The sequence below is a fragment of the Herpailurus yagouaroundi genome, unplaced genomic scaffold (genome assembly GCF_014898765.1).
Source record: "Herpailurus yagouaroundi ecotype Mexico unplaced genomic scaffold, PumYag 142, whole genome shotgun sequence".
Taxonomy (NCBI): Eukaryota; Metazoa; Chordata; class Mammalia; order Carnivora; family Felidae; genus Herpailurus; species Herpailurus yagouaroundi.
Genome location: NW_024412397.1, coordinates 13,140,789 through 13,161,663, shown reverse-complemented (window position 1 = coordinate 13,161,663; position 20,875 = coordinate 13,140,789). Strand labels below are relative to the sequence as shown.

Genomic DNA, 20,875 nt, shown 5'->3' with positions numbered 1-20,875 from the left:
AAGAAAAGATTTCATGGGCTTCTACCTGTTCACATATTGAAAGTATAATGTTGCAAAATTTTGGTTTGCAAAAGCAAACGATTTTCAAGAGGATAAACAGATTTTTAACATTTAGACTTCAACCAGGAATCTGCACAGTTAGTATGTGAATGAAAACCAAGTGTCAAGGTTTACTCAATACAAACAGTGATGCCTTTATCTATTTTAATCAACCCATTTCCTGAGAAGCATTTCCTTATGACAGCTATCAACCCCAATTTAGAAATGAACTGAACTTGGGGTGCCTGGGTGGCTTAGTAGGTTAAGCACTGGATTTCAGCTCAGGTCATGATCTCAATTCCTGGGACTCTGTGCTGACAGCTCAGAGCCTGGAGCCTGCTTCAGATTCTAAAATTTCTTTTTTTAGTTTTTGAAATTTTTATGTTCTATAGCGTTTATAATATGTTACTATTTAGCACATTAGCACATATAACTTCATAAGGATACCAGAGACGCACGCTCAAAAACTCTCTTGATGGGTGTCCTACCGAAAAGGTTTGGAAACCACTGGCTTTAAGAACCTTTAACCTCTGGTCTTGCTTTTAGTCAATTTCCAAGGCGACGTCCCAAATTTGAAACTGCTCTTGAGCGCGCGCCCGAACACACACACACACACACACACACACACACACACACACACACTCACCCACCACGAATACTGCGCCAACCAACCCAGGCGAACGAACCGAGCCTCAATCGAGGACGCGTTCTGCAAACATCTTCACCAGCCCCGGCGCCAACCTCCCCCGCGAGGCCAAGTGCGCTCCGGCCCGGGCACCAGGACCGCGGGGGAGGCTGGGGCTCCTCCCGCGGACAACACGCGGAGCCCTGCAATCCGGGTCGGCTCTGAGTCACCCGCCGGAAGCCTCGCCCGAGATCTCAGCGGCCGGGAAGCGCGCAGCCGGCCAGAGGAGCAGCCGCAGCAGGAGCAGGAACGGCCAGGTACCGGGGCTGGGAGGCGCGCGGGGCCCCGTTCCCCCCCCGCCCCGGCGGGGGTCCCCCGACTGGAGCGCGGCGGCGCGGCACCCGGGCGGGGAGGGAGGGAGGCGGGCGGGCAGGAGAAGGGGGAGGAGAGGAGGGGGGAGGGGGGGCTGCCGGCGCGGCCCGATCGCACCCGGCGGCCGCGGGGTCGCCGCGTGGGGCGCTAAGGTGAGCGTCGGCGAGGCTGGCGGTGGCACCAGCGCGGGAGCGCGGCGCGCAGACGCGCCCGGGGTAGGAGGGGGTCCCCGGGGTGGGAGTGACTCCCGTCCGGCTGACGCCACCGCGCCGCGATTTGCCAGCAGGAGCGGGAGGCCGGTGCCCCAAGCCTGGGGTGCTGTTGCGGGAGAAGGCCGGGCGGGAGCCCCTGCGAGGGTGCGTGGGAACCGCCGCAGGGGTGCAGCAGGGACACCCGGGCGCCCGGGGCAGCCGGGCCTGGAGTTTCATGGAGCCTGGGGCCAGCTCCGGGGAGGTGCTGGGTCAGCGCCACCTCCCGGGGGAATGCCTGCGGGTTCCGCGGTCCCTCCCGCCTCCTCTCTGCCTCCTCGCTCCTGCGGGGCTTCCCTCCTTCCTTCTTGTTTTCTGGTTTTCTGCCGTAGCCTTTGTCTTTCTTGTTATCTGTTTTTCTTCCATATTCTTTGTCTTTCTTTCTTCCACATCTTTCTTTTTTTATTAAAAAAATTTTTAAATGTTTATTTAGTTTTGAGAGAGAGAGAGAGAGAGAGACAGACAGACAGACAGACAGACAGGGGGAGACACAGTTCGAGTAGGCTCCAGGGCCCCAGCTGTCAGCACAGAGCCCAACTGCGGGCCTGGAACCCAGGGACCTGTGAGATCATGGCCTGAGCTGAAGTCTGACGCTCAGCCAACTGAACCACCCAGGCGCCCCCTTTCACATCTTTCACCTGTTCTTTGGCTGCTCTACCTCAACTTGAGAAAATGCTTCCTTGCCTGTTTCCACCTCATCTGCAGCCACAGAACTTAATTTAATGGACTCCCCACTTCCCAGGTGCTCCCCAGCCGCCGTTCCCACTCCTTGCCTCCCTCCCCCTGTGCTGCCTTCCTGTCCTGTTTCCCTGGCCCCCCCAGTCACACCCTCCCAGGTCTCCCAGGGCATCCCTGACTGTTGTTGTCCTCCTGTCTGACTCCTTTTTCTACCTGCAAACGCTGGCAATTCTTAAAAACTGGGTGAGTTTCTTCTCCTATGCCTTCTCTGTATGTTCTAAGTAATTTCTTCGCATTCGCCTAGAATCTTGGGCAGTCTGAGCACTGATGGCTCCAGTCTCTCGCTCTGGGACGTGTGGCCGTCTTCAGTATGGTGCGTTCCACACATCCGACTCGGGATGGATCACCTTTTTCATTCCATCTGGCTCCTCATACAAATTTCCGATGGTTCGTGGTTCACCCTAAGCATAAATTAGCTGCAAGTTTGTTAAAAGATAAATTGAGACGTATTAAAAAGTTACGTTTAGGGGTGCCAGGGTGGCTCAGACGGTTGAAGGTCCCACTCTTGATTTCGGTTCAAGTCGTGATCTCGTGTCCTGTGTTCAAGCCCCATGTCCGGCTCTACGCTGACATTGTGGAACATGCTTGGGATTCTCTCTCCCTCTCTCCCTGCCCCTCCCCTACTCCAGTATGTGCTTGCACCCATGCTCGCTCTCTCTCTCTCTCTCTCAAAATAAGTAAATAAGCATTTTCTAAAAAAAAAAAAAAAAAAAAGTGTATTTGAGCAAGATTAATTTGGATGGGGCAGCATCCAATCTAGCAGGTGGAAAGGAGCTCTGAGGAGCTGTGCAAAAGCAAAGATTTATAAGCAGAAGGGATTGGGAACGAGGAAGTTACACGGGGAAGACATATCGCAAAAGCCCCTTTCCCCTAGGGGATGGCAGGGGTCTGTCAGGTCGATGACCTCGCTGGAGCTGGTCAGGCAGCTCCCGACTGACTGGTTTAAGATTCCGATTCTGGGAGAGCCAGAATGTAATTAGGTTAAGTCTCCGGATCTGGGGCTGAGCATAAGCAACTCCACGTGGGGCCTGTGCTCTTGTTTCTAACCAGCCTGGGCGTAGGCCCTGACCCTTCCTGCTCCCTGTCCCTCATATGATCAGTCACCCAGCCTGGCAATGCTACCTTCCACTCTCTGGGGCTCGCGTTTCCTCGGTGATTGGCAGCGGCTGGTCTGTGGCCGGGGTGGGTGGGCAGCTTCCCCAGGCTCAGCGGTGGGCCACTGCAGTTTCGTAAAACCTGGGGCACGCCTGTACGACATTCGTTTAAATACCATACCTGGCTTTTCCAGTGCAAACTTCTTGCCTCAGCACACCCTGCCTGTCACCCCAGACCCCCTCCCTGGGCCCCACGTGCACGAACCATGCACCTGCTGCCGTCTTTCCCCCAGCCAGCCCCACCCCCACCCCCGGCTGCGGCCTCAGCGGTCACCTCCCCTGTCACGGCCTCACCGAGACCCCTGCCCAGCCCCTTAGAGCCAGCTACGCCGCACCTTCCCCTGAGCTTCTAGAGAGAATTCATTCCACTTCTCCGTGGGCTTCCTTAGCACTTTGTAAATTATCCGGTTTCAGAGCACACAGCTGGCTTGAGACCACAAGTTTCTGTGTGTGTGTGTGTGTGTGTGTGTGTGTGTGTGTGTGTCCCTAGGGTGGGAGCTCCCGGTCAGGAATTATGGCATCTACTGCTCGTTCTCTCCTCTAAACCACATAAGGAAAGTTCTGCATAAATGCTGTTTGCCTCAATCCAATTTTGGACGTGTCTGTGGGGAGGTGGAGGGAGCGAGGGGATCACAGGCATTCAGGGTCCCCCCGGGGGGGGGGGGGGAGAGCGATGCCTCGTACTTGCTGCCCAATCTGCTACTCTTACTGTGAGCCTTGAGGACAGTCTTTAATTGCCCTGACCCTGTTCATTAAAGAAAAACTAGCTTAATGCCGACTTATGTTACAGCCTGGAAATCTTTCCACATTGTTGTGTTTTTATGACACAACACTGAACTCCGTGGTGGCACTGGTACCCAGAGGTGTCGTTGCATGTTGTATTGAAATTCAGTCCTTTTCATGTTTATTGGGCAGGTTCCACTTTGGTTGAAGTGCAGCCCTCTCAAAGGCTTAACAGACACCTGAGGTTGGGGCACCGAGAGCCAGTGGGGGAAAGAATCATTCGGTTCTCCTGTTCCAGCTCCTGCCTCTTCACCGCTGTGACCTGGGACCCGCCCCGGAGGTGCTTTTGCGGTGAGTGTGCACCCAGTGAGTCATTGCCGTGGGGCAGACACTGATGGTGAATACTCTGCTAGTGACCAGCACCTGATGGCGTGCAAGTGAAGGAAGAGGAAAGGTGGAAGAAACCAGAAGCAGGCATTTGCCATTAAGTGCAGTTAAAACATAAAGTTGGGATTGCTGTGATATCCCAGTTCACTCCTTTGCCTGTTCAGACCAGACCACACGCGCGCGCGCACACACACGCACACACACACACACACACACACACACACACCCGCACTCACACTCACCAGCCTACACTTATGCTCAGGTAGGATTACATCCACATTCCTGTTTACCAAAGGCTCTCCTCCTTTGGGTCTCTTCGGCGCCACCTTCTTTGGCGGCCCAGTGCTGTGAAGATCGCCTATCCCTTTGGCTTCTAGCTGTTTATTTTCTGAAAAGTCCTCAAATTTGAGGTGAGGGAATGTGGGGCCGGGAGTGGCCTGCAGGGAGGCTGGGCCCTGATCTGTTGTGGGACTCGCCTGCTGCAGACATGTCGGTTTCCCCAAGTCTGCAGCCCTGGGGTTCAAGCTGTGCAGCTGAAGGTTCTGGAGAGGCTTCCAGAGGAAGGAAACTTTCACTTCTGTCCTCTAATGACCTGTTAAGTATAGCATACTGCCGTGCAAGCTGTGTTATTATTGTATTCTCTTGGTTGATGTTTTAAAAATGTCTTTCTTTTTTTTTTTAATTTATTTAATTATTTTGAGAGAGAGAGAGAGAGAGAGAGAGAGAGAGAGAATCCCAAGCAGGCTCTGCATTGTCAGCACAGAGCCTCATGCAGGGTTGGAACTCACAAAATTGCGAGATCATGACCTGAGCTGAAATCAAGAGTTGGATGCCTAACCAACTGAGCTACCCAGGCACCCTGCTAATTCCATTTTTTAAATATTTATTTATTTTTGAGAGAGAGAGAGAGAGAGAATGAACAGGGGAAGGGCAGACAAAGAGGGAGACACAGAATCCAAAGCAGGCTCCAGGTTCTGAGCAGTCAGCACAGTGCCTGACATGGGGCTCGAACTCATGAACTGTGAGATTATGATCTGAACTGAAGTCGGACACTTAACCGACTGAGCCACCCAGGAGCCCCTTGATAATTCCATTTTTAAAGGAATGCCTTCTAGGGATTGAGAAAGACTGACTGTCTTGGGTTTAAAACAGGAAAGAGGCTTTTAAAAAATACAATAAAACCTTGGTTTGTGAGCATAATTCATTCTGGAAACATGCATGTAATCCAAAGCATTTGTATATCAAAGTGAATTTCCTCAGGAGAAATAACGGAAACTCAGATGATTCATTGCACAACCCAAAAATATTCATATAAAAATTATTATAATGCTGTAATATAATATAAAACCATAAAGAGAATAGAAAATAGAAAGAAAAATGAACAAATTAACCTGCACTTACCTTTGAAAACCTACATGGTTGGTGTGAGGAAAGCAAGAGAAAGGAGGGTTATTGTGTAGGACGACTTTCAATAAACTCTTGCCATTTACTGTATTTAACGTAACTGGCAATAAGGCAGCAGAGGAACGGGTCTGTATCTGCAGGCGGCCTGACCTAGAATGAAGCAACGCATTCCTAAAGCTTGTATGGAAAAGCAAAGGACTGTCCATAGGTGCTTTGAAGTGACAAAAAATATACTAGTGCCAGTTGTGGGCACCTCCCAACGTTCTGAAAAATCACTGATTTCTGCCAGATGCCGTTGCCTGAGCATGGGAGACGATCACCCACAATCCCGCAGAGAGAGAGAGAGAGAGAGAGAGAGAGAGGAACCATTGGCTCAGTGTGATCATGCGACATTCAGCATCACGTACTACTCGAATTGCAAGAACTCACTCATTTATCGAGTTGAAATGTACTGGAAATGTTTGCTCATCTTGCAGAACACTCGCAGAACAAGTTCCTCACAATCCAAGGTTTTACTGTATTTTTATCTCAACAGAGCAGGGAAACAATTTACAGTGACACATTGTTTAAAGTAAATGCTCTAAGGAAAGGGAGAGAGGTCAGGAAGGCAGGAAGGAGTAAGCTGGGATGAAGGTCAAGGCTGGCTTGGTCAGGCTGGACTCTGATTTGGTGCCTCTGACTCAGAGTGTTCACCTAATGACTTGAGATTTAGATTCATATTTTGTTTCCCTGCTTATGGGCTCTGTTGCTGGGCGCTTGCCACTCCCCCCAATTTCAAACCAGATATGGTCCATGGAAAATAGTGTGTCTGTTGGAGTCTTCCTGATTCAAAGTGAATTTTCTGTCTTCCTAGTAGCTCCTATTTTAGGTCAGATCATCCTAAACCCACCCTTATAATGTTGTGAAATCCATCCAGTTGATCTGTGTCTTTTTCTCTCTCTCTCTCTGCCCCTCCCCCACCACACTCTGTCTCTCTCTGTCTCTCAAAAATAAATAAACATTAAAAAAAAATTTAAAAAAGGGGGGGGCGCCTGGGTGGCTCAGTCGGTTAAGCATCCGACTTCGGCTCAGGTCATGATCTCACAGTTTGTGGGTTCGAGCCCTGCTTCGGGCTCTGTACTGACAGCTCAGAGCCTGGAGCCTGCTTCTGATTCTGTGTCTCCTTCTCTCTCTGCCCCTCCCTGCTCATGCTCTGTCTCTCTGTCTCTCAAAAATAAATGTAAAAAACTTTTTTTTTTTAAATTAAAAAAAAAGGGGAGCACCTGGGTGGCTCAGTCGGTTGTGTCCGACACGTGAGGTCATGATCTCACGGTCCTTGAGTTCAAGCCCCGCATCGGGCTCTGTGCTGACGGCTCAGAGCCTGGAGCCTCTTCAGATTCTGTGTCTTTCTCTCTGCCCCTCCCCTGCTCACATTCTGTCTCTCTCTGTCTCTCAAAAATAAATAAACGTTAAAAAAAAAATAAAAAGAAATCCATCCAGTTGATTTCACACAACATGGTGACAGAAATGTATTTATTTACAAAGATTTATTTATCTTTATTTTTTAAAATGTATTCTGATGGAGAGAGAGAGAGAGGGAGAGGCAGCGAGAGAAGGAGAGAATCCCAGTAGGGCTCCATGCTGTCAGCGCAAAGCCCTGCACGGGGCTTGAACTCACAAACTGTGAGATCGTGACCTGAGCCGAAATCCAGAGTCAAAGGCTTCACTGACGGAGCCTCCCAGGCTCCTACCAAGACTTATTTATAACAGAACACTGTTTATAGATTCTACTAGAGAGACCAAACTGAGGGAGAACTTGCAAGCAATGAGGGGTTTGTGTAATGATGAATTCAGGCTCTGGGTTGAGATCGCAGGTTCCAACCCAGATTGCTTGATGACCGTCTGTGGGATCTGGAAGAGGCTCATGGTCGTCGCCCAGGCTCCCTGTCTCTAGGGTTGGTCAACTGTGGTGACCTCAGGTATTGTTGGGATTAAGAGATTCCCGTAAAACCTGAGAACCTGGCACTGAGACGCATTGGCCTTTGTGACACGAAGGGAGGGAGTCGTCAGGTCCTGAAGGGACTCAGCCCCTGCAGTGGTCCTGTTGCTGAGGGTGGCATTCACCCTCAGCGATTGGCTGCTTTGTGAATAAATTTCTTATTAATTTATTAATAGTTTCTTATTAATACTGTAACGCCTTACCCTAAATTTACTGCCTGAACACAGTACAATTTATTATTTTACAGCTCTAGAGGTCACAAGTCCATAATAGGCCTACAGAAGGGCGCCTGGGTGACTCAGTCGGTTGAGTGTCTGAGTCCTGACTTCAGCTCAGGTCATGATCTCACGGGTTGGTGAGATGGGGCCCGCGTTGGGCTCTTTGCTGACACCTGGAGCCTGTTTGGGAGTCTCTCTCCCCTCTGTGGGCTGGGCTGATGTGCCTCCGTGTTGTGCTTTTTTTGGTGCAGACCTTTCCTGATGGATGATCTCTGTGAAGCCAATGGCAGTTTTGCCATCAACTTATTAAAAATGTTGGGTCAAGAGGACAGCTCGCGGAACGTGTTCTGCTCCCCTCTGAGCATCTCGTCTGCCCTGGCCATGGTCTTCATGGGGGCCAAAGGAAACACTGCCACCCAGATGTCCCAGGTATGCCTGCCTGTCGCAAAGGAAGAGCGGCGGGCTGCTTCTTTGCTTCCTGATGCTTTCTTCATACCTCACCGCAGCGGATGGCCGCCAGTGTGGCTGGTCGGTGGCGAGGGGCACCGTGGTGAGGGAAAGAGAGCAGACATGGGCAGAAATGGGAATTACTTAAGACCCACCGTCTACCCTTAGCGTTTACAGGAGAAATCAAGTCGTTATGTCATTTGCACTGGATAGGGGCATCAATATGTTACAGCAAACTTTGATAAGTAGGATAAGCTATAATTCTGTCCCACAAGAAGTCCGAGGATTTCAACTTTGTTATATTTTAAATTTTTTCTAATGTTTTGTATCAGATTGAATTGTAGCCGTGTGAATCAACTCTCTGTTACATGGGTTCTTTCTAAAAGTGTATGATTGTGCATGCACAAGTGCAAGATGAAAGTAACACAAACATGGACGTCTACCTCCGGAATTATTTAGAGGGAATATAGAATCTGATTGGTCTGAACTGGGTTCTGTGGGATCTGAGCTGCAAACCAAGTAGTGGCAAACACTTGAGGGGAATAGTCTTTAACCTCTTTGTACCTTAAGTTTCTTCGACAACCTTGTGAGTGTCCCAGAACATTGCCAATGCACACCGCTTTCCCATTAATAGCAGGGGTGCGCGGGCACCCTCTGGAAGTGCTCACTGGAGGAGGGGGGCTTTGGACCCGGGCCCTTGGGAGACAGAGGAACGACTTGACTTGGAAGTCACAGTCTGGTCTGGAGAACTTCTGTGAAGTTGCTGATGAAGTATTTTCTGTTGATTTCTGCTCATTCTTATATTCCCTGGGTCGTGCTGGATTCATTCCAGCTATCTATTTGTTCTGTTCTGATTCCCTCCTGAGTTATCATACCTGCCTTTCTTATTTATTTTTTTTATTAAAAAAATTCTTCTTTAATGTTTGTTTATTTTTGAGAGAGAGAGACAGAGCGTGAGCAGGGGAGGTGCAGAGAGAGAGGGAGACACAGAATCCGAAGCAGGCTCCAGGCTCTGGGCTGTCAGCATAGAGTCCAACGTGGGGCTCGAATTCACGAACCTTGAGATCATGACCGGAGCCAAAGTCGGAGGGTTAACCGACTGAGCCCCCCAGGTCCCCATCACACCCACGTTTCTAAGTGGAGAAATCTACCTGGGCAGTGGTTCACACCTAGGGGCGATTTTGCCTTCCAGGGGATGTTCACCACTGTCTGGGCAGCTTGGTTGTCCTAAATGAGAGGTGCTACTGACATCTAGTGGGTAGAGGCCAGAAATGCTGCAAAATACCTTACACAGAACAGCAACCAAGTATCTGGCCCCAAAAGTCAGTAGTGCCCCGGTGAAAAAGGACTGTGTGAGGATTAAATCAAACTCCTTTCAAGATAGGATCCTTTGTGATTTTCAGTGCAGGCGTTTGTGTGGAGATTGCTCTTTGGGGGACCAAGATGGCGGCAGTGCTACAAGTTTGTGCCCTTGTTTTCTCTTACCAGGCTCTTTGTTTGAACGGAAGTGGAGATATTCACCAAGGTTTCCAGGCACTTCTCACGGAGGTGAACAAATCTGGCACTCAGTACGTGCTCAGAACTGCCAACAGACTGTTTGGAGAGAAGACGTGCGACTTCTTTCCAGTAAGTTGTACTTGCACATCGATGTTAAAGAAATTGAAAATAAAATAGAAACTACGAAAGAACAGAGATAAAGTATAATTCTCTTGCCTTGTAAATGTGCTCAGAGTTGTACTTCTGTAATTGTAATTTTGAATTTTATGTTTGCCTCTGAACTATGTCCTTTTTAAAGTTATTTTTGATAGATTCCTTCCGGATGTCAAACTCAGTATGTCCGTCCTCCTGCATCCAGACCTGCTTCTCCCCATTGACTCCTCTCTTCGGTGACCACACTGTCTTGTGTGCCTACACACCTATCCCCAGTCTCACCTCTGGTTGTTAGGCTGTCCCCTGGTCTCTCAAGGCCTCTTACATTTGTCCCCTCTTCTGAATCGCCACCACCACTGCCTGGGTGCGGACTCTCACTGTATCTTCTGCACCATTATTTTAATTCTTCCCTATGGAACTCTCCAAGTCCTGCCGGGTTCTTCCACATTCTTGACAGAGTAGTCTTTCTAAAATGAAAATTGGCTCATAAAACAGGTTTTTAAATCCGTGTGGTGCCTATTTTCTGAAGCATATAATTCCCAAGTTCCTTAGTCCACTGCCATAATGCGGTAAGTGAGGTCCAAAAAATTATGCCGCACACCATGCAGATTGACGCTACCTCAGATTAATGAAGTGATCTAGGCAAACCTGGCCATCTTACTGGCTGGCAGTTCTACGGATTCTTCTGTGAGACTCAGATACCTCCCTGCCCTGGCTGCTGTTGGGTGCTACCCCGTGGAAGTTGCCTGCTCTGGACTTGAGTATCATTGGAGAGAATTCTGGGTCTTCTAGGACAAGCACCGATGATCCCAGGAATCCCCTAGTTGGTGTTCATTGTTGAATGTTGGCCTGATCTTTGCATATTGTCGTTGGGGAATACTGGGGACACAGGGAGCCGCCTTCCCCTTTCCTCAGTTGCTTGGCTTCTCTTTCTCTCTACGTTTTCTTTCTTCTGTAGAAGCTAAAATATTTGAGAACAGGAGATGGGCGGAGGATGGGAGCCAGTTGCAGGCACATTATATCTGAAACCAAGTTATTGTGAGGTGAGTTTATCTTTGGGTTTTCATGTACTGGGTACAGGCTCTTCCTGAGCTGACCTTACCTTACATTTCAAGGCTCAGCCCTTGGCACTGTTGTCCCTAATCCCCACCTCCCTACCCCCACAGCCCCACGGTGATCTAGACCTGACATCTAGACCATTCCAGTCCGGGAAGACCCAAAGATTTCAGGATGATCTGGTTCCACCATGGAGCCTCCCAGTCATTCACAAATTTCAGACATTGTGGTTGGTGCTGGTGATACGAAAACGAGCAAAAGAAAGTTAGAGTGCCTGGCAGACAGACAGATGATCAAACAGGAAGTCAGTGTGGAGCTGGAGTGTCCGACTGGGACTCTCACGGCGGTTCTGTGCATGCCTGCCGCCATCCGTGTTCTCGAAGCGTTTGTAACCGTCTGTGTGTGGATGTGGTTTCTCCCAGCCGACTGTGAGCCGCCTCAGGTCCGATGTCTTGTCTTTCCCCTGATGTCCGCCAGCTGGCACAGGGTGAGGCACGGAGCCGGTGGTCCACACATTTTTGTCAGCTGCGTGAACGAGTCTTAAGATGCAGGGCGGCCCGTGCAGGAATTTATGCTGGAAAAATGCTAAGAGGAAAAAATGCGTTCACACTCGTGGGCACTTTGCTGAACAGGGTGAACGTGGTGTCCTGTGTTTGCAGGCCTTTAGGGAGTCCTGCGAGAAGTTCTACCAGGCACAACTGGAGGAGTTGTCCTTTGCAGAGGACACCGAAGAATGCAGGAGACACATAAACGACTGGGTGACAGAAAAGACCGAAGGTGAGAGATTTTCACCGCAGTGCACCTGGCATTTTGCAGGAAAGAGAGCAAGATTGGCGGGGTTGTGGCCTCCATGGTGTTGCCCCGCCTCTCCCTCCCCCTGGGGGCCCCGCAACCAGTGACCTTCTTGTGTGTGTTTGCCAGATATCCAGGCCAGCAATGCAATTCTGATAGTTTTCTTGGGTTTATGAGATCACGAAGTGGTGATTGCTAAAAAATACGTGAACCTAGTGTAAGGATCTCAGACCTGCTCCCCGCTGGACTGTGCTGGAAAATTTCCGAAAATTGCTTCCTCCTTGGGGCCCCGTTAATCTTCCTTCTGGGGAGGGGGAGACCCTTGCCTTGCCCTGAGGGTAGAGTGACATTCAGTGTAGGTGGCAGCTGAGATAGGGCAACGTTTCACGTGATCTCCCTGTGGTAGTGAGCATAGCTCGTTTTTCTGCATTCCTCCCCTCCCTGGCTGATGTGGCTGTGGCTGAGTTTGCTTTCAGAGCGCGACCTTTTCTCACTTTACTGCAGACTCTGGAGGTGCAGTCCCCACGGAGCCCACAGAGCTCTGAGTACAGAGCTCAGTGTTTCTGGTGTGTGCCCAGTGCATGTGAGGCGGCAGCCATGATTACACTGAAAGCCAATGAAATAATGACCGTCGGAAGGGCAGAGCGTTTCACATTTTCCTACGTTGTATGTGCAGTGGTCTCTTGCTCTCCAGTTGATCCAGCAGTAATGGGTCACGAGGGGAAGCTGGAAGGTTCTCCATACACTACTCTCCCTACACCACTCACTTCCTCTTCGTCACATTGACCATCAATATGTTTCCCCCAAATACCAGAGCCAGAGGGGGCATTGGGGTTCACTTTGTCCCTGGTCTCATTGGATAACTCAGTTTGGGCCCCTGTATTGCACACCTTAATTCCTTTACCCCATGCATGCCTTCAGGAAGACTGTTTTCACCCATTTTCAGGTCTGTATTCCTTCATCCTTTGGAAGCTTCTCCCCACCTAAATGAGATTTGAAGGTTGGCATAGAGCAGTGATTCTCAGAATCAGCCCCTGGGTACCATCTGCCAAGGGCTGAAGATACTTGGGTTGTTACAGTTGGGTTAATGCTATTTGGCTTAACATCCTACAATGCACAGGACACTCCCCACCACAAAGAATTATCTGGCTTTACATGCTAGCAGCGGCATGGTTGAAAAATTATGGCGCCATGGCTGGGAAGCTTGCCGTTAGACTCAGGGCTCTTGGGTTATTTTCTCAGCTCAGCCACTTGCCACCTATGGGTCTTTGGCACAAATGTCAGGCAAATGCTCTGGCCTGAATTTCTCTATCTATAATGTGAGGGTGAAACGATAGTCGACCTGCCTGTTTCAAGATTGTTGTTTAAGGACGAGCAATACCCTGTGTATGTGCACAGCACTGCAGTGCATCGCCCTGTGCCTCAGGTGGCCAGGAAGACAGGATTCCAGCCTGACTGTCAACCAAGCCAGGCTTCGTATGTCAAGAGGATTGTGGGAAACAATGTTTATTCCCCTCCCCTCTCCCCGAAATAGCAATCAAGTTCTCTCGTATTCTTTGCAGGTAAGATTTCAGAGATACTGGGTCCTGGGACAGTTGACCCACTGACGAAGCTGGTTCTCGTGAATGCCATCTATTTCAAAGGAAAGTGGAACGAGCAATTTGACAGAAAGCACACAAGGGGAATGCCCTTTAAAACCAACCAGGTAGGGAAATATATTTTCAGGTGTACTACGACTTAAAATAATACGCTGGGAAAGATTGTGATTGAATGGAAAAAAATAATGTATCTCATACTATATTTCTGAATGAATTTCATGCCCCCTTGTATCTTTTATTGGACAGGGAAAGAGAAAAGCTGAAATCATTTTTATATTGACAGTTTTGTGTTTGCCTCCTTTGTCAGACTGATTCTTCTGTCTTGGGTCATATTAATTTGGATTGAAAGAAAATTTCTTCTGACCCTTGGAGTTATGTTTGTATTGTACCGTCACTGTCTCTATTTACATAGACACCTTCTTGCAATATCAGTGAGAACTATGCCTGTGTGTTGCCTTATAATCAGAGCCATACAATTCCGAACACAAGAAAAAAAAAGCGTTAGCAGATGTTCAGGCTGAGTTTGTCTTTATTATTTTTTGGACCTTCTTAAAAAGAAAAATTGTATATGTTTACGGTGTGTGAGATGATTTTGATACACGCATTATAGTGAAAAAAGTGCCACAGTCAAGCTAAGTAACATACACTTTCCTCACATGGTTACCGTATTATTTCTGTGATGAGAGCACCTGAAATCTACTCTCTTAGCAAATTTCCAGCATTCCCTACAGTATTATTAACTGCAGCCATCATGCTGGATATCAGATCTTCAGACTGAAAGTCTAACTTAAAAAATTTTTTTGGCCGTATTCCCTTTTGAGCCCGATAATGTCTGGCTGTCAGGAGCAATTAGCTGAAAATTTGACGTGCATCAACTTGGTGATAGCACGTTGCACACAGATTTGAAAGTCTGGAATACATTTGATGCGAGCTTTAGAAGAGGTGGACACTGAAAATCTTGTCAAGGTCCCTCTCCAAGAAAACCAAAGCCATAAAGCCAATTATATATAAGTGAGCAACTTTCCAGAATAAAAATATAACTCTCTGTGGCCTCTACATCTTTTCTAACCACATCCTTCAACCCCCAAACCTGAATATTAGTTAATCTTCCCCTTAACTTGGATAAATAATTCTTAATTATAAGGTCACTGGGAGTGCTCCTCTAATGCATCTTCCCAGAGGAGAAAAACACGGCTTCTTCCAAAAATAACGTAGGGTTTTATGTTTCTGTCTCTCTATTTGCCAATTTTATCCTCTCTCGCCTGGTAATATTTGACCTGCTGGGACAATAGCGTGTTGTATTCAATACTAATATGTAATAAAGAAGATCTTCCATCTATCAGCATAATGCACAGAAATCATAATCCTGTTATACGTACCTAGGGGTTCTGCAAATTAGATTTCCCTTATTTTGGTAAGCTGTGCTCCTTTTTTTCAGTAGTCTGATTTAAATTTCCTATTTTCATTAGGAGAAAAAGACCGTGCAGATGATGTTTAAGCAAGCTAAATTTAGAATGGGCTATGTGGACGAGGTGCCCATGCAGGTCCTGGAGCTGCCCTACGCGGGGAAGGAGATGTGCCTGGTCGTTCTGCTGCCAGATGACAACACCGATCTCGCCGTGGTAAGGAAGCCCTTGCCAGTGGGCCTGAGGGTCCATGCAGGCAGCCAGCGCTCATGTCTTTATGTCCGTCGACCAGATAGCATTTGAGGAATTTCCAGTGTAGGGTTATGAGGAGTGGCCGAACATCATCTCCGGTCTTGGGTGGACATGTGTTGGCATTTCTGTTGAGTATCTACCCAGGAATGGAATGGTTGGTGAGGACACATTCTGATGAAGCTAAGAAGAGAGAGTTCCAGAAGAGCCCTGTTCTCTATTCTGAAGGGAGGGGCTGGTTGAGGTCTCAATAATTTTTTTTTAATTTTTTAAATTAATATTTTTTATTAGAGGGAGAGAGAGTGCAAGCAGGGGAGAGGGGCAGAGGGAGAGAGAGAGAATCTCGAGCAGACTCTGGGCTTAGCGCAGAGCCCAGAGCGGAGCTCGATACCACAGCCCTGGGATCACGACCTGAGCTGAAACCACGAGTCGGATGCTCAACTGACTGAGCCACCCAGGCGCCCCAGAGGTCCCAATAATTACTGAACAAAAGGACTAGAAAAGGAGGAGGATTGATCTGGGCAGTGTTTCTCAAACATTAGTGTGCATAGGAATCTCCTGGGGATCTTGCTAAAATGCAGATTTTGACTCGGGGGGGGGGGTATGGCCTGAGATCTTGCATTTCTAACAAGATTCCTGATGTCCCCAGTGCTGCTGGTCAAGGACCGCACTTTGAGTAGCAAGCGTCTCAAGGACAGGCGAAGAATTTCCCTTGGCCGGGAGGAGAGGGACGTCTTCCCATGAGAGAAAAGGAACACAGTTCAGGATGGGAGAAAGTCAATTTGTAAGGAGGTGCGGGACCAGTCGTGAGCGTGTTATCCAGCTCTCTGGGGTTGGGGAAAGGCTTCCTTTCTAACACTTGCTGATTCCCGTGGCGTCCGTCACGGATGAGATCTGTCGTGGCCGCGTAAGAAGAAAATTAGGAGAGTCTGGGAAACAGAGCTGATGTCCAAACAGCCATCACTGGAGAGGGGCACTCACCTGGGCTCCAGGTGGTGAAGAGAAGGGGGACAAGCTCTGCCCACCTCCGCTGCCAGGCCCACGTGGAGATGCCAGGGCCCAGCCCCGCTGCACACACAGCCAGGGACCAACACCACAGAGGAAACCCTGCAGCCAGCCAGTCTCGCTCTCTTCTCCTCTGTTTCTTTTTTCATCGTGGACAAACAGAATGAGTGATGAGGCTGGAGGTTTGGAAACGAACGCCAGGGCAGGCCAGAAGACAAACACGAATGCCAGAAGCAACGGTCTTGTTGAATTCTCCGTTGCTGTGCTCCCCTTCCCCAGAAGCCACGTCTCCCTTCCTGTTCAGATCGTCCCCGGTTTCCCCCTCTTTGACCCTTCAGAGTTCCGACCCAAGCTCTGTCTCTTTTTTGTCCGACCGTCTCTCGCGTTCACAGAGTAGTGTGCATCGCACGAGTACAATCGATTGGTCATGAGAGCTTTCTAAACGAAAAAATATTTGAAGTGAGTTTAGTACGGATAGTTAAAAAAAACCCCACACACCTCCCCTGTTTCAAGTGTTTCTTTTTTTGTTTTAGCTGTTTTCCTCTTATATCCATAGAACAGGGAAAAAGATGAGCATTTGAGGGGAAATCTTGGTGTGTTTACAAGAGGAAAATGTCTGTCGATTGTCTTGGGCCAGAACTCATGGCATCGGGGAGGGGAACTGAGTGGGGACATGGGCACCAGGCTGTTGTGTTTACATTTGAAGATTTGACTCCTCAATATTTCAGGTGGAGGAAACACTTACATACGAGAAGTTCAGAGCCTGGACAAATCCAGAAAAGATGACTGAGGAAAAAGTTCAGGTTTTCCTTCCCCGATTGAAGCTGGCGGAGAGTTACGACTTGGAGTCTTTTCTTCGAGGTTTAGGTATGACCGATGCGTTTGAGGAAGCCAAGGCAGACTTTTCGGGAATGTCAGCAAAGAAGAATGTGCCTGTGTCCAAGGTCGCGCACAAGTGCTTCGTAGAGGTCAATGAGGAGGGCACAGAGGCGGCCGCGGCCACGGCCGTGGTCAGGAATGCCCGGTGCTGCAGAATCGAACCAAGATTTTGTGCAGACCACCCTTTCCTTTTCTTCATCATGCACCACGGCACCAACAGCATCTTGTTCTGTGGTCGCTTCTCTTCTCCGTAAGGGGCGGTTCCCGTGTGCACACTTCTTCCCTTCTGCCCACCTGGCTTTAACGCGGATTCCTTGTGACCCAATTGGTACGGTGCTTTGAATGCCAAAATAAAGTGCGTGCACCCGGGAAGTGTGTGGAGGTTCTTACCGAATATTCCCCAGTCACTGGGAAAACTGAGGCGTCGGGTGTGTGACATTTGGGGCTGAGAAGGCCATGCTTATTCTGGAGGGTTCGGGGAGCTCCTCTTCCTCAGTGACTCTGCCCACATCTGCTTATCGGAGGATGGCCCGCTCCTCTCAGTCTGCTCTCGCTGTTTGTGGGCGTTAAGGGTTCCCAAACCAGCCCTCCGTACGCTTTCCCGTCCTTCAGTGACCTCGAAGCTCTGCCCACCTTCGCTGCCGGGCCCACGTGGAGATGCCAGGGTCCAGCCCCGCTGCACACACAGCCAGGGACCAACACCACAGAGGAAACCCTGCAGCCAGCCAGTCTCAGATAAGCAGCCGAGATGAAGTGTCTCTCCCCCAGCGTCGCACAGACCACCCTGTGGTCTCGCACAGTCCCTCACGAAGGCAACACCTTCAGATCTTCTTGCCATAACCCTTCAGGCCTGAGCTCGGAGGCAGAGCTCTGACTGTGCCGTGTGGGCCTCTCCGTTCTGAAGCACTGTCCCCGCCTCTCCCTGCCCCGCAGGGACCTTCGCAGGAAGCACCTGCCAGGAGCAGAGTCCCTCTAGTTCATCACATCTGCTCACATGTGTCTCCAGCCCATCTGGCTTACAAACGGGCCTCCCTGCGGTCTTCTTTTGACTCAAAAAATTAATTTGTATTATGGTAGGTAGCAATTTGGAAGCTGTTGAAAAGTCCCAAAGAAAACTGGGGTCACCCATAATCACCACTGTTAAATCAGCACTGTAAAATCACGATGAGGGACATATATCCTTCCCTATTCTGTGTATGCAAATGCAAATTTAGAAACGTATTGGCACAAGTTAATCATCTACTTTGGTAGCTGTTCCTACCCTTACTTGGTGTAAACTTTCCTCAAGATAATTATGTCATCAATTTCATGGGTCCTATTCTAAGGCTCTATTTTCTTCTATTGGATCTGCTTTTAGACAATTTAGATAACTGAAATGATTTATGTTGTATACCGTACTCTTATGTGAACATACTAAATATTTGCTCACATCCTTCATATTTTAGAAGAAATGTTCCTAAAAAGTACTGTCAAGATAAAAGTTGGGCACATTTTGAGACTTCTTCCAAATTAGTCTCCAGAATGCCGTAAGGATTTATAACCCTCCGTTCATTACCATTTACACTACCACTAGCTGTGGATGGCCATTTTCGCTTCCTTTTTTTTTTAATGATTGGTTATTCCTGACTTCTGTTTTGGATTCACAGTTCACAGTTACTGTAATATGAACCATCCATATTATAGTTCTTACTTAACGATTCATCAAGCTAGAATACGTTCTCTGTTAGGTCACATTCATTTTAGGGGCTATACTTTCCAAAGAAGACTCGGTCGAAAGTTAATCCACGGGACTAGAAGGGCTGCATCTTTTAGTTTTAATCTCATTTCCACCTCTAATTTAAAAGAATCGGCAACCTTTATTGAGGTACAATTTACACAGAATAAACTTTACATATTTACAGTGTACAGGTTGATAGGTTTTGACACATGTAGGTACCCATGAAACCGAACCAATGAACAAATGGCCAGGTACCAGGCCAGGGGAGGCCTGTCGGGCAGTGCTCTAAGGTCTCCACACTGACAGTCCCTATGACTGGGCCAGGAGGTGACTTAGGGAGACTCGCCAACTTTTACCCAGACCTCCTTGCTTTCTAAATAAAGCGGAGTCGGGGTCAGGTTGAGATCCTTCTGTCCCCAGAGGGGACAGAAGCAGGATGTCAAGGTCAGAGGTCAGTGTCCTCAAATCTCTGGGCAGGGGTTAGCTTGGGAGTTCTCTCTAGTAGAGTGGAAATGTTCTATACAGCTGATGTTCCATATAGCTGAAACCGGGCCCAGATGGGGTCTCAAAACTGCAAAGGTCCTCGGAGGGCCCCTCTGTGTCCCAAGCATAACACCCAGGAACTAACATGAAAAGTGATGATGAGAACAGGATCCAACTCCATAGAGTTGTTGAGAGAACTTACTGGGCATGTAAAGAGGTCGGAACCATGCCTGGCATAGTATTCTGGACACAGCATGTAATCGGTGACTCATTATTAGACAAGTCTCACTTGCATTTTTGCGCATCTAAAAAGCAATAATTAGAAATGTAGTTAATTTTGCACTAAAAAATATAGTGTTCGCAGTAATACTAATTAATTCGAGATAAGTAAGGCTGTTACAATGAAAATTAAGAAATGCTAGAGAGGGGCGCCTGGGTGGCTCAGTCAGTTGAGCATCTGACTTTGGCTCGGGTCATGATATTGCTGTCGGTGAGCTAGAGCCCCGTGTCGGGTTCTGTGCTGACAGCTTAGAGCCTGGAGCCTGCTTCCCTCTCTCTCTGTCCCTCCCATGCTCATCCTCGCTCTTCTCTCTCTCTCTCTCTCTTTCTCTCTCTCTCAAAAATAAATAAATATTTTAAAAAATGCTATAGGAAGTCATTAGAGATGACCAAAAGAAATGGAGAGATTTCATACCATGAATAGAAAGACCTTGGGTTGAAAAGTCATCAGTTTTCCCTCACTTGTCCTGTAGATGTAATGTGATTCTAATCCAAATTCCAGCAATGTTTCCTTGGAACTTGACGAGTACATTGAAAGATTTATATGAATAAGCAAAGGGCCAAAAATACCCAGCACCCTCCTGCAGAAAAAGATCAAGTTGCAGAGCACCGCTGTACCACATATTGTAGCTTATGATAAAGTTTTAGTAATTCGGTGTGGTGTTTACACAGGGATAGACAAACAGATTAATGGTACAGAATAGAGCTCGAAAGCATAGTCATATATGAAAATGGAAATGGGATAGAACTGGCATTAGAGGGCAATAGGGAAATGCCAACCCAAGACAATGTGCTGGGACAACTTCCTTATTTAAAAGAAAACAATTAATTACTGAGCGATTAAATACCAAAATATGAAAACCAAATTTTGTAAGCTTTTCAAGAAAATATAGCAGAGTATTTTATGACTCTCAGGAAGGGACAGATTTCTTAAACAATATACAAAAGCAATAATTAAGACAAACAACTGACAAAATCAGCTACATTAAAACATGTACTTTAGGGGCTCCGGGGTGGTTCAATCGGTTAAGCATCTGACTCTTGATCTAAATTGAGGTCTTGATCTCACGGTCGTGGGTTCAAGCCCCTCACTGGGTTCCACTAGGTGTGAAGCCTACTTAAAAAAATGTACTTTAAAATACATCGTAAAAATTATAAAAACATAGGCTCAAACCAGGAGATGATAGTGTAACACATTTAAAAGATATTAAAAGCGAAATATCCAAAAACAAAATACTTTCATGAAAGAATCTAAGAAAATGGTAAGCCAAAGGAAAAATGGGTAAAGACTTAAAGAGCTACGGTCACAAAGGAGAAAACAGAAAAGGTCAATAAACATATGAAAAGATGCTCAATGTCATTAATGAAAGAAAGCAAATTAAAATAGGAATTAGAGGTCAGAGGGAGGTGGGGCCATGGAGGAAAGGC

The 20,875-nt window shown here is 48.0% G+C and overlaps 1 protein-coding gene across 2 annotated transcripts; it reads left to right on the top strand.

Moving 5' to 3' along the window:
- Positions 1-697: 697 nt before the first annotated feature.
- On the top strand, positions 698-18,405 carry SERPINB8 (serpin family B member 8). 2 transcript variants are annotated; one of them, XM_040478610.1, is made up of 8 exons: positions 698-978; positions 4,194-4,250; positions 8,138-8,315; positions 9,822-9,959; positions 11,699-11,816; positions 13,394-13,536; positions 14,899-15,051; positions 16,818-18,405. In XM_040478610.1, exons 3-8 carry the CDS (start codon positions 8,148-8,150, stop codon positions 17,220-17,222), a joined length of 1,125 nt encoding a protein of 374 aa, XP_040334544.1. In that variant the 5' UTR covers positions 698-978; positions 4,194-4,250; positions 8,138-8,147; the 3' UTR covers positions 17,223-18,405. The 2 variants fall into 2 exon arrangements, with proteins under 2 accessions (XP_040334544.1, XP_040334545.1); XM_040478611.1 differs by lacking the exons at positions 698-978; positions 4,194-4,250; positions 8,138-8,315 and adding an exon at positions 10,942-11,026 and having other exon boundaries at positions 9,846-9,959.
- The last annotated feature ends 2,470 nt before the right edge of the window (positions 18,406-20,875 follow it).

Excerpts from the sequence above, each read along its gene's own strand:
- SERPINB8 (XM_040478610.1), top strand. The coding sequence starts at position 8,148 with ATGGATGATCTCTGTGAAGCCAATGGCAGTTTTGCCATCAACTTATTA. Across the intron at positions 8,316-9,821 it reads CTGCCACCCAGATGTCCCAG|GCTCTTTGTTTGAACGGAAG; the intron begins GTATGCCTGCCT and ends TTCTCTTACCAG. Across the intron at positions 13,537-14,898 it reads TGCCCTTTAAAACCAACCAG|GAGAAAAAGACCGTGCAGAT; the intron begins GTAGGGAAATAT and ends TATTTTCATTAG.